This window comes from Myotis daubentonii, chromosome 4 (genome assembly GCF_963259705.1).
Source record: "Myotis daubentonii chromosome 4, mMyoDau2.1, whole genome shotgun sequence".
Taxonomy (NCBI): Eukaryota; Metazoa; Chordata; class Mammalia; order Chiroptera; family Vespertilionidae; genus Myotis; species Myotis daubentonii.
This window is the reverse complement of record NC_081843.1, coordinates 101,113,444-101,126,145: the sequence shown is the minus strand read 5'-3', so window position 1 is coordinate 101,126,145 and position 12,702 is coordinate 101,113,444. Positions and strand designations below refer to the sequence as shown.

General features: G+C 52.7%; 1 protein-coding gene across 2 annotated transcripts in view; it reads right to left on the bottom strand.

Moving 5' to 3' along the window:
* Positions 1-12,702, bottom strand: part of ANKH (ANKH inorganic pyrophosphate transport regulator) — a 115,875-nt gene that overhangs the window by 1,723 nt on the left and 101,450 nt on the right. For both annotated transcript variants that reach the window (XM_059694761.1, XM_059694760.1), the window contains 3 exons: positions 3,234-3,363; positions 881-1,004; positions 258-357 (listed from right to left, as the gene is read on the bottom strand). In XM_059694761.1, the coding sequence (XP_059550744.1) occupies positions 258-357; positions 881-1,004; positions 3,234-3,363 (354 nt within the window). The remainder of the gene's footprint in view (positions 1-257; positions 358-880; positions 1,005-3,233; positions 3,364-12,702) is intronic.

Here is a 12,702-nt window from a genome sequence, read left to right as displayed (position 1 = left end):
TCCCTGGGATGAGCATGTGGCCTGATGCTATTGGAGTTTTCCTCCCTCGGGCCAGCCCCAGGCTTGCTGTCATTCTCTCCCACCCTGCGCCTGGCCTGGCCTAACTCCAGGTGGCTGCCCTGAGGCCTGGACCCCGCAGTGCGGGCCAGCTGAAGGATGGGATGCCTCCCACTGTGGCCCACAGGAGCCACTCAGGTCTTCCCACACCTGGAGGAGGCTTCCCAGCCGTGGCAGGTGTGTCTGTCCCCATGTCTCACCTGTTTCCGATAGACGTAGCAGGCGGCTATGGCGACCATGGTGGATTCGCCCACAAATCCCGCGAGGAGGGAGCCCACGCCCAGGGTGGCTCCGTGGACCCTGGGGATGAGAAAGCAAAGGCCATGTGTTTGTTAAATCCGTGCGGAGGCACACACAGTGTCAAAATCCAGCCGACACCCAGGAAAGGTGTAGACAAGAGGCACCAGACAATCGCATTCAGAGTCTGCACCTAGTAAGCCAGGCACCTGCATGGGGAGGGGACCCGGACCTCCAGGCAGAGCTGCCTCCCCCGCCCCCTCCGGCCTCAGCTCAGCACCTGCTGGCGTCCCATCCCTCCTGAGCCGGCAGCACCTCCCACCCTCCTCTCTGCCAGCCCCTTCCGTGGGAGACTGGGAGTCGTGGTTGGTGCTCAGTAAATAGTGTGTATAGGCCTGACCCTGAAAGGACTTTTCTAGAATGGATCCCAACAGCCTCCATCTGGTTTGCAGGCAGAGAATAGGACGCAATTTTGCATTTCTACTTCTAGGTACGCTTGGGGCTTTCACACGAAAAAGCAAATGCAACCATCTAAACAGAACTTAAGTGGCAGAAGGACCCACAGCCCCACGCCCCCACGACTCACCCCAGGTAGGGCAGGACCACGAGGCTGGTGATTAGGACGATGATGCGCAGCACGGAGCTGGGGGCCAGGACAAAGGTCTTCTTCAGGGTCATCAGCCACCCGGTGAGATGAGCCCTCACAGTGACTGAGGGGAGAGCAAAGGGCTCGTCAGCAACGACCTGCTTCTCCGGGTCCTCAGCCTGTAGTTTCTAGCCCCTGGGCAGCACACCGGGGTCCTTGGGGTGCAGGCTGGGACCCAGGCCCTGCTGCTGCTGCCCTGGGCATCACCTTGTCTTCCTGCCAGGTTCCTGGTCTCTGCATCAGGGCCCGGGCAGCCCGTCCCTACCTCGGCTCCTGCCCCATCACAGCCCTGAGCGTCCAGACAGCGAGTGGCTGCAGGCAGCTCCCTCCTCCATAGTGACTGCCCCGGGACAGTCCTGTCCACTCCTGCCTCAGCTCGGACCCCCTTCCTCTCTCGAAGAAAAACTCAGAGAGAAGAGACGGCTGCCAGTGATCAAACCTGATTCTGAGGGAGGAGCAAACCTGGACCAAAAGCCCAGAGACAAGGTGTCGGGGAGGAGAGAGGGCTGCTCTGTCTGCATCCCTGATTTCCTCAGCCGTCCCCAACCACGGAAACCTCAGTCACCACCCTCCTCCTGCCCCTGTCAGGTCCCTGTTGTTCTGACAGGTGGGTGTGTCACAGACACCTCGCCCCGTCTCCCCATCCAGATGGGAACTGCGGGAGGGCGGGGCACCCAGCCATGGAGGGCTCCAGAAACACATGTGAACTGCTGCCTGAATTTGGTTTTGGAGGAAAACAGTTGTCAGCAAGAAGTGCCCTGATGTCTGACCTCAAACTGGAGGGCGTTTAAGGAAGTGCTCACTCCTGGAGTAAAACCTCGTGTCCAGGGAGGAAGCCCATTGGGAGGAAGACCTGCTGTCCTCCTGGTCTAACGGAGTGCCCTGCTGGCCCAGAGTGGAGGGCTGTATTTAAGAGGCTCAGACACACACGTCGGTTTGGGCAAGGGCAAAGGTGAGGGCGCACAGGTAGAAGGCTAATCCGGTTGGCCCACACCCTGCAGGTTGCACAGACAGGTGGAAGCTGGACCCTCTGGAAGCCCTTAGGATGACAGGTGAGGCGGAGTCTCCTGGACCTCCAGCCCCTCCTCCAGGCAACACTGTGAGGGCAGCACCTCTAGGTGGCGTCGCCTTCCAAAGCTTGGCTCCCCAGGCTCTTGCCTCCCCTGCACCCCTGATCCTCCATCCCTCCATGTCTGCCACAGCGGAGAAGGTGACACCCGAGGGACCCAGCCTCCAGGAGTGCTTGGCCCCTAAGCAGGGCAGCTTGTGCAATTCAGGGACAACTGGGGCTGGCGGGCCCACAGGGCTGGCCGAGCTCCATGGCCCGTTTCTTTACCTCACTGTGGCTCTCTGTAGATTTTGGCTTCTCAGCTCACTGACTGGGGTGGAATTTCTGGGCAATAACGTTTTTAACAGGAAACAACATGCACTTGGTACAGAATTGAAAGGGAATATAGCACAAAGGTCTTCCTCCAGGCCTGGCTCCCCGGGCCCTTGTCCCGCTTCCCAGCGGCAAGCACTGTTAGCCCTTTGGTGAGTTACCTCTAGAAATGGTATGTAGACAGGCAGGCACTTACCCTGAACATAGCACACCCAGGCATACATGACGGGTGGTACATACTACAGACAGGGTAGCATACTAAGCAACCGCTCTGCAGCCCGCTTTTCTCATTTCCTAAAGCACAACCTCCTCCCTTATGGCACACCTCACACTACTCTGCCGGTTTGCGAATTTTCCAACTGGCTTCCGCTTTGGCTGTGGGCTTCTCCTCTCTGGCCACATGCCCTCTGGCCTCAGCTCTGCCCCCAGATTCTTGTCTCCAGCAGCTCCTCTCTTTCCCTGTATGGATCCAGGTTTTATAGGCTACTCCCCTCACCCCATGTTATTCCTGAAATTAACACCTACAATTCGACTTCTGAATGTACAGATCTAAGGCTTTTGACACAGGCCTAGACTCGCGTCCCCACCACCATCAGGGTGCGTGGCAGTTCTTTGCCCCTGAACTCCTCACGCTGTCCCTGGGGGTCTGCTTTCTTTTTCCCGTGTTTGCAACCGCTCTCCTTTAAGAAACCGATGATTCCTGTAGGCGTCGTGTTATGAACTTTCATCCTACTGGGCCATGTCTCCGCATCTTTCCAGTCCACTGTGAAGATTTACGGTTTTGTTTGGGACACGATTGCAAACACTTCCAAAGAAAGAAGACTGAGCCAGGCGGGCCGGGGCGGGAGGGGGCGGGGAGGGGAGAGGGGGTGCGGTAAGGAGGAACTTGTCTTTCGTTTGCTTTTGCTTTACCTGGGACGGGGAAGAAGGAGAAGATCCGCAAAGGAATGACACAGAGCTCTGCGAAGGCGAAGTCCACGCCGATGATGTCTATCAGAATCTTCTCGGACACGTTGGGGGTCCAGAACATCACAAAGCAGAGCTGGGGGGGTGGGAGGGGGGAGCCAGGTTGTGAGGAAAAGGCATCAGCGAGTGGAATGAGGAAGCCAGGCAGTCTAATATGCCGAGGAGCTCGGAGAGAGGGTGACCTGCCCAAGCAGGAGGCTGGCATACCGGTCCTCAGGCTGCCATCACCCTGCCCCGTTCTCACCGCTGGCACAGGCCCAGGCCCACCTGCCACGTCTGCCCCACAGGGGCCCGGGCAGCGGGGCAGATGGGGACGCACTGAGTGGGGAAGCGGGCCACTGAGCGGGGCCAGTGGGCTCCCACGGAAGGCTTAGCTGGACTGCTAACCAGCTCAGTCCGTTCAGGGGGAACATGTCTATTAACACAGTTTTTACAGCTTTCACCCAATAATGAAAAGTGCCCTGAAAGCATCTGGATGCATGCAGCACGCCTGAATCAGCACGGCCAGCCGAGACGGAAACAGCGATGCTGAGATTAACCACAGGCCCGGAAGCCTGCAAGGTCTAGTTCAGAGAATGAGAGACCACAGCCATGAAGTGGGGAACTCTGGACACGGAACCCCTTTGAGAAAGTGGGAACTGAAATGGGCGGGGGAAAGGCGGAGTGAAAAATCCCACCAGTTCCCAAATAATTCTCTCCCTTCCTGACGGTGCAAGAGAGCGATTCTTCTCTAAAACGAAAATGAATACGTTAGAAGGTGAATGACAGTCGTGCAAAAACAGAACACTGACATTTTAGACTAGAACACCCTTTGGGCTTTGGGTTAATTAGGGTTCCTGGAATTAGGCTGGTCCTGTTTACTGTGTCATGTTGAAATATTAAAAAATAAATACGCCCTAACCAGTTTGGCTCAGTGGATAGAGCATCGGCCTTCGGACTCAAGGGTTCCGGGTTCGATTCCGGTCAAGGGCATGTACCTTGGTTGCGGGCACATCCCCAGTGGGGAGTGTGCAGGAGGCAGCTGACCGATGTTTCTCTCTCATAGATGTTTCTAACTCTCTATCCCTCTCCCTTCCTCTCTGTAAAAAAATCAATAACATATATTTAAAAAAAAAATACCTGGGAGAATCTAGTATATGTTTCACTTGCTAACTGCAATGGAGCTTTAATTCTGCCATATCTCTTTCAGCATCTGGGAAGAATAAATATCTCAGGGGTTTTCCAAAATGACATCATTTAACCCTAGTGCCTGCTGCCCGTACTTACAGCCCATCTCTGACATAAAGGCAAAAATACTTCCTCAGATGTAACAACTCGGAGCTCAGAGGCTTTGTCACCGTGTGCCCTGGACAAGTGGCCTTGTCATCGTTTCCCACGGCAAAGCCGCCAGCCTGAAACAGTGAGGTATCGCTCACGCCTACAGCGCAGGTATGGCGACAATTTCGTGTCGCAACTTCAAAATGGCACTGAGCAGGGCAGTGGGAACTATCCGGACCGGATCTGTGCCTCAGGACCCACGAAGAGTAAGCCACCTTGTATTTCTTCCGTGGTTGGAGGACTACGCTCTGCTAAAAATGAGAGTTTGCAGGACAATCACTGTAATGCCATGTGTGTGTTCCGTAGCCGGCAATGACCTGAACGTGAGGCGATGTCTCCTGTTGCAATCTCTCTGCTTTGCAAAATCACTGCACAATGGCCTTTCAGTTACAACACCCGAGGGGAAGGGAGGGAGCCATTGCATGTCAGAGAGGAGGGTGCAGCCAGCGTCTGTGGCAAAGCCAGGTGATTCCCCTCTCTGGGTTCTCTGCATGGGGGATGGGCACCCCGAGGCGTTTGGAAGACCTCGGAGTCCAGTTGGAAGACAGGACCATAGTGAGCACACCCACATCACTCGAGACATTTACAAAAATACCCAGTAACCTGGGCTGGTGACCACAGCGGCCCCTGAGAACAAAATGTTAAGGTCTGATGGATCCCTAACAGAGCTTCCCAGGAGGGTGGTTTCGATATTCCATTTCTAAAATGCCACAGTGTGATTCAACGTGGCACCACTGAACCACTCTCTTCTGTCTGGTACCTATCTGTGCCCAGAGTGCCCTGAATGCCCCTATCAGGCCACATGCTCCTGAGGCGCCTCTTCAGAGCTGTCCGCCACACTTAGAAGGTGGGCCTCTTAGCCGAACCCGGTCAGCCTGGGGCTCGAGCAATCACAGGTCATTACTGAAAGCGAAGGAATGCTACGGGTAATGGATCGAAGCTTCCTTTCTTTTTCTTCCGGAAGTCTCTGAATTTGACCCTTTGCCTTTGCCATGCTTCCAGATGAAAATGCTCCTTGCCTGCCAGTAAGTCCCTAAAAACATGACTATTTCTTGCATTGCCCAGAGAGGAATATCTGCAACATGGCAATAGGTCCGGCGCTGGTTAAGAGCGGCAGTTCCCCTCTGCAGGTCAGCGTTCCCTAAGGAACGCGTGGAGCCCCAGCTAACAACCAGACCCAAGGTGACCGGTCGGTTTCAGAAGACAGGAAGCTGTAGAAGTGAACCTAACAGAATATTTCAGGAAAGTGTCATTCGAATGAGTTCACCAGAGGAGGCTTGGCCCAGAACATGCCCGCCCAGTTGACCATGACATGCTGTGTTCCTCAAATATTTGCAGAGCCTAACGACATTGACTTTCCCAAACCAGGAAAACAAACCTAATAAACTCCTGACAATGAACGTGATTTGTTCCTTAGAGCAGCTGCAGGGCTGGCTTTTCTGCTGCAGAGCTTGCTGTCAATATTATCTTATTAGGAAGCAGCCAGCTGCATAGAACCACCCACTCAGTGCCCAGATCTTGGTTTTTCTATTTATTTTTCAATAGAAGGAACCAGCGCTGCCTGGAGAAATGGCCCTTTCTAGATCTGCCTGGAATAATATGTCAAAGGACACAAGAGCCCAGCAGGAAGCATTCCCCACGGGCAAAGCTGGAACAATTTCAGCAACAAAATAAATACTGTAGTACTGAATACAGAATACACAATAAATACCCACGAGTCAATATATATATATAAAAGCCCAGTGACCGAACGGCAGAACGACCAGAATGATCAGTCAACCAGTAACTATGATGCGCACTGACCACCAGGGGGCAGACGCTCAACGCAGGAGCTGCCCCCTGGTGGTCAGTGCGCTCCCACAGTGGGAGTGCCACTTGGTTGACTGGGATGAGCGATGCTCCCACAGTGGGAGCAGCCGCTCAAAGGGTGGGTCCATAGCCACTTGGCTGACCAGGATGAGCGGCACTCCCATATCGGGCCGATCCCTGCAGGCCACGCCCCCGCACCAGTGCATGAATCCCATGCACCAGGCCTCTAATATTGATATAAATAAGCAAATAGGGTCAGATCTCTGGCCCAGAATTTTATCTAATTCATGTAGATACTCCCTTCCCAGAGAGGTGAAGCATACCTATTCTTCCCATCCAGACGTGTGGGCTGACCATAGCAACTCCCCTCCAAGGAGAACTCGGCTTGGAAAGGGGATAAGAGTACCTTCACAGTGGAGAGACCTGGCAAACATGACCTCGGGAGGTGGTCAAGGTCAACATCAGCAGTGATGAGTCATGTTGATGGCACGTGCTCCTGATGTGACGAGACTCGCACTTGACCCAGGTGATCTTCCTCCCCAAATCCAAAGCCCCCTCTAACCACGAGAAAAACCTCAGACAAACCCGAGTTGAGGCACGTTTACACAAAACCTAAGCGGCATTCCTTGAAACTGGGAATGCCTCAAAAACAAGCCAAGTCTGCGGAACTCACACACCAGAGGGGGCCTAAGGAGACAAGACGACAAGGGCTGTGAGGGAAAAGCTAGTGAAACCTGAATCAACTGTGCAGTTCAGTTCAGTCACGTATTCGTTCCTCAGTTGTGACAAATGAACCACAGCAAAGTGAGGGATGAAGGGTGTGTGGGAACTGTGTGCTAGTTTCACAACATTTCTGTAAACCTAAGATAATTCTGAAATAAAAAGGTGATGAAGGAGAAGAAAGAAAGGAAGACAGGAGAAAACCTATGACCCACCCTTTTATTTGACAGACGATGTGATTCTTTTTCTGAGGACCAGACACTGACCATGAAATTTTTACTTTGAACTTTGAAACATTTATTGGCATTTCAACATATATTCATCGCTCGTAAAGTGTAGTCCATTCCAGACACACCTTCCGCCTTCATGATCACTGGCATCTCTTTTCTTTCATCACATTAGCCTCCTTGGAAACTAACCCCCATTGGGCTGCAGCCCTTGTATTCACAGCCTTCCCGTGCAGTTTCTGGTTAGTGCATGTGCCATGGTCAGATTTCTAGTGATGGTCTGGGCGGGCAGATCAATGAGTAATTTAGTGAAATGTATGCTTAGAAGCAACCCGTTAAGCAGGCTTTACCTGTATGGAGTTGTCCCACATCGGAGGCATTTAACCTTTCATGTCTAAATCCCTATAACGATGAACTAAGTGATGACTAAGTTTTACCGTAGATTAAGGTCCCCAAATTGGACTACAGTGTGCATTAAGGAGGAAGCAAGTCCCAGCCCTTACAGAAATAACGCCCCATCTGAGATGCTACAGTCTGAATCCGCGTGACTAGACCCACAGAAGGGGGACCCTCCTCCCCCAGAGTCTGTTTCTGACCCGCCCTGGGACAGTCTCAGATTCTCTCCCAAGAATGTGGGATTCGAAGAAGCCAGTTGTCTCCATCAGCATTTGATGAAGGGAGAGGGCTCCAGCCCACAAGGGAACATTGCCAAGAGCTCTGGTTTCGACGCAGTTCCAGAGCTCCCTACACTCCCGCCATTACCCTGAATAATCAGGATTAGTACACAGTCAGAGAGTCTTGTCCCCTGCAGTTAGAAGAAGTGAAATGTATGCAGCTGTTATGAATTAAAATAGCCAGCCTTGGGCATCGTTTTTATTTGGAGCCTTTACTTAGTAACAAAAGTTCAACAACTGTTTAATTGGGTTTAAGTCTCCACTGCCTAAACCTGAGGTTAACCCTCAACAATACCGCATACAAAGAGGTGGTTACAACCTGGCTTGGGGCTGCAAGATGGTGAGTCAGTGGATTTACATTCTGGTGCCAGCTCCTTAGCCCTCGGATGACCGGATGACCAGACCACCAGCGTGTCTGTGGCCCCATGACCCCCACAGATGCTTCTCCCTGCCAGGGGCACAGTGAGTGGGACCAGCCGGTCTTACTATCATTACTGTAAAAGGTTTCCTGGTTCCGGAATAAAATGCTACTAGTGAGCTGTCTGTAGGTGGTGAGATTAGGATTGATTTTATTTTCCTCTTTGGACTTTCCCCTGTTTTCCACAAAGAGCATGTGTTCCTTTTTTTTTTTTTTTTCCAGAAAACAACAACAACACATTTTAAAATAACAGGGGCCCCTGTATCTGTCCATCTTAATAAGTATTTAGGACAGGGATGTGCAAAGTCCTGACTCAGAGGGAGGGCTGACAGCTGGGTTTCACAGACAGCGTCTTGGGACACTGCGCCTGGTGTCACTCCACACAAGGCACACTAATTTGATTTCCCCATGGATGGAGGGGCCTGAACAAGGCAGAATACTGCCAGATATCACACATGCCTACCTTGCTCGAGTTTTGAGAGAGAGAGAGAGAGAGAGAGAGAGAGAGAGAGAGCTGATGTACACCCCAGGACTGCCATTTGGCCTTTGATTCTTAGCATCAACTTGCACTGGCTGCACATAGGTGGCAGGGGGGTGGGTGGGTGGGAAAGTTCATCAGCATTTTGTGGGTCCTGGTTATGACTCCAGCTTTTGGTCCCAGAGAGATGGGAATCATGGGAGGTGGCAGGTGCAGGAGATGTGATGCTTGCCATTTTGACTGACAGGCTGGGTGAGGATAGACTATGGGGGTGGGGGCGCAGGGCAGAAGCAGGAAGTCCTGCCAGGGGGCTACTGTAACATAAGGGAGAGGGCCTGGGGTCATCAGGAGGTGGAGAATGGTGGAATTGGAGGTATCTGCACTTAGTGCTAACAGGATGTGCTGAGGGACCCGTGTGGGGTATGAAGAGAGTGATGTGAGTGTTTCTCTGTCTTCAGGATGGACGCTTGGCTGCCCTCTGGGGACCCTCCGGCCTGTCTTGTCCATGATTTCTCACTCTCACGTGCTGACCGCCAGCTGAGCTAGATGGGGTCCCTCCCTAGAGCCCTCCTAAGGGTAACAGCGAGCCCATCAGAAGTCACCACATCCCCCTTGATGACACGGCATTCCATTAGGATGACTCTTAGAACCAGGGGAGTCCCAATTCTGAAGAAAACAATATGACATTTTACTAGAGTGCAAATCCCTAAAGTCTACTAACGTGTGAAAAGGCCAATGAGCCCACTTTCTGGGGAGGAGCATGATAGAGGGGCAGGGAGTGAGCCTGTCCTGATGGCCAGAGAAAGGGGGCTATTGCCCTGCAGAGCTGACCATGCTCTGAGAGGGGCTGGGCAACAAGCCAGGAGGGTGGGCAGGAAAACCGAGGAACAGCACGGGAGAACGTCACAGGTAAGGAGCACTTTCTGAGGAAGGATCATTAGTATTATAATACTAGAGGCCCAGTGCACGGATTCGTGCCCTTCGAAAGGAAATTAATTAGAAGGTGGCCAGTGGGGCGGGACTGGGCGAGACGGGCTGGACACACCCTGGAGCCAACCTCCCACAGTCCCTCTCTGGCCGGCCACACCTGGGGCGGTGCTGGGGCTCGAAGGGCGTCTGCAAACTGAGTGGGGTCCCTCTGGCAGGTGGGGTCCCTCAGCCTGGCCTGCGGGGATCGGGCCAAAGCTGACAGTCCGACATCCCCTGAGGGGTCCCAGAGTGTGAGAGGGCACTCTGCAAAGTTGCTGTCACTCGGCAGTTCCTGCATTGAGCGTCTGCCCCCTGGTGGTCAGTGTGCATCATACCTACCAGCTGGTCAGCTGGCTGGCTGGTCGCTTAGCCTTTTATATCTATATCTATATAAATATAATAATATATATTATAATGCATAATATATAATGCATATTGGATTACAATATATACTATTATTGCAATAGTATACAGAGAGGCGATGCAGGGGACTTTTTACGTAAGGTCAGGCAGGTAAAATTTTTATGGGGCTGAAACAGATGGAGTAAACTCTGTCGACTACTAAGAAAAACAGAGCTTTGTTTTCGGTTAAAGTAGGGAGCTTGGGTAAGCGCTTGGCACAGTGTTTTCGTGGTACTTAGTATTCTGCATGTGGCTTGTTGACCATCATAACCACCGTTACACATCCATCTGGAATAGCTTCATAAGGGAGCTGACGAAACCACTATTATAGCACATCTAATGGTAAAAAGTTAACATTTTCAGATGTCGGTTTAGAAACAGTCATTTTTAAAGAATATGAAAGCGCAATCACCCCAACTGCCATTTAGATTTAATAAAACCGCCAAACAGGCACACTTGGTCAGAGCACTCAGTGCTCCTTTCTGACCTAAGCCGCACAATTCTTAGGAAGGCCAAAACACACTTCCAACAGCAGGGGGCGCCACACACCAAGCCTGCAGTGGGCGCTCCAGCTGTCAAACCTCTGCCCATTCCATCCATTTGCAGAATGTTTAATTCTTTCCTATTCTTACTCTGATTTGAAGAATATTTAGAAGGTTCCAATCCAGCTTCTGCTTAGCCTTTACTTTTTCTTTGACTGTTAACAGAAACCGGAACTTGCTGGGGCGGGGAGGTGGTGTTCAAAGGGTCTAGAGTTCCAATTCTGCAGGAGGAAAGAGCTCCTCAGATGGACGGCGGCTGGCGGCGACAGTGGCACAACAATGTGAACATACTGCCCGCACACCTAGAAATGGCCCAGGTGCCAAGTTTTAAGTTAGGTGCGTTTTTATCACAATTAAAACTACTTTTAAAAAATTGGAGCCTGCTCATAACATCACGGTGTGCTCCTCCACTTGCTAACTGTTTTAAGACTGCATTGTGGATCTGTACTGCCTTTTTATCACCAGGGCTTAGGTAGAGTTTTGGGGACCATTCTTAATTGCTTTACTCTCCTCTGAGTTCCCCTGAACAAACCAGTCAACCCCTCAAATCTGCGGTAATGATGACTTAAAAAGTGAATGCTGGGCTACTGAAGTGTGAAGGGGGGCAGAGGGCCCGGGGGAAGGAGGGAACTCATCCATGATCACACACCAAGAACTTTCCATTGGTGATTTCATTTAACCCTCATAAAATCCTGGGAGAGAGGCAGGATTTTCTACTCCTTTACCAAAGGGGTCACCAGGGCCTAGAAGGGCTGTGTGACTTGGCCCAGGGCACCCCGTTGGGAAAGGGTGGGGCCAGGATTTCCACCCGGCCTTGGGGACTAGAAGCCTTGCTCCCTCCACGTATCTGGGGTGTCTAAAGCTGCCCACAGGGCCCAGGGGTCCACACGATGCTCCCAGAGGCGCCAGATGAGAGGGTTTCAATTCAGCTGATTTACCTTTGGTCCTTTCTGTCCTCCCCCCAATGCACAAGAGAGTCATTTTCTGCCGGATCCTGGGAACAATGAGAAGGCAGTCTCGGGGCGCGGGGGTGGGGCCGCTGCCCGGCAGAAACAAAGCCTCAAACAGGCCGTCCTTGTTGGAGACACAGGGTCGGTGTGGCCCCACGGCCACGGCCGGAATGAGGCTTGTGGTGTCCCTGCCCCACGGCTGGGTGACAGCTCATGGGTGAGGTCAGCAGCAGGAAGCTGAGGCTGGGTCCCTGTGCCAGTGGGAACAGCATAACGGTGTTTTAGGATGAGCTGAACCTGACGGAAGGGGATTATCTCAGTAAGTCACAGAGAGAGCCTGCCTGCCTCCTTCTCTGATGGCCGCCTTTTGCTTTCATCCCCTGCTGGCCTGGGCCCTCAGGCCTAAGACTCTGAAGTTTTGGAACTAAAACGTTTTAAGTCCTCTTCGCCTCTAGGGCCCTGGCAGGCAAGGTGTGACCAGGCCATCCGCTGTGTTGTCTGTGAATCACCTCCTCTCCTTCCAGCAACCTCCAACCTAATCCCCCAGACAAGCCTGATCTCGGGAAGCTGGGGGCTCACGGATATAGCCTGATGGCCCAGGAGGAGATGCCGCTCACGTGGGGACAGCGACCATGTCCTCAGCCAGGCCCTGCAGGGAGAGGGGTCAGGAGGGCAGAGTTTGGGGCTCACTCATAGGGAGGAACAGGGGCTTCCACCAAGGAGCCTGTGGAGGAAAAATCAGAAAGAGAAAAGGAAAGCCAGCCGAGGACAGTGTCACACACGGCAAGGCATGAGCATGGGATGGAGGAGTGGGCTGCATCAGACCCCAAACATGAGAACCGGACGGGGCCCCTGGAGCTGGGCAATGAGACAGTGGGGCCCTCGGTGAGCTCCGTAAGGAGATAGGAG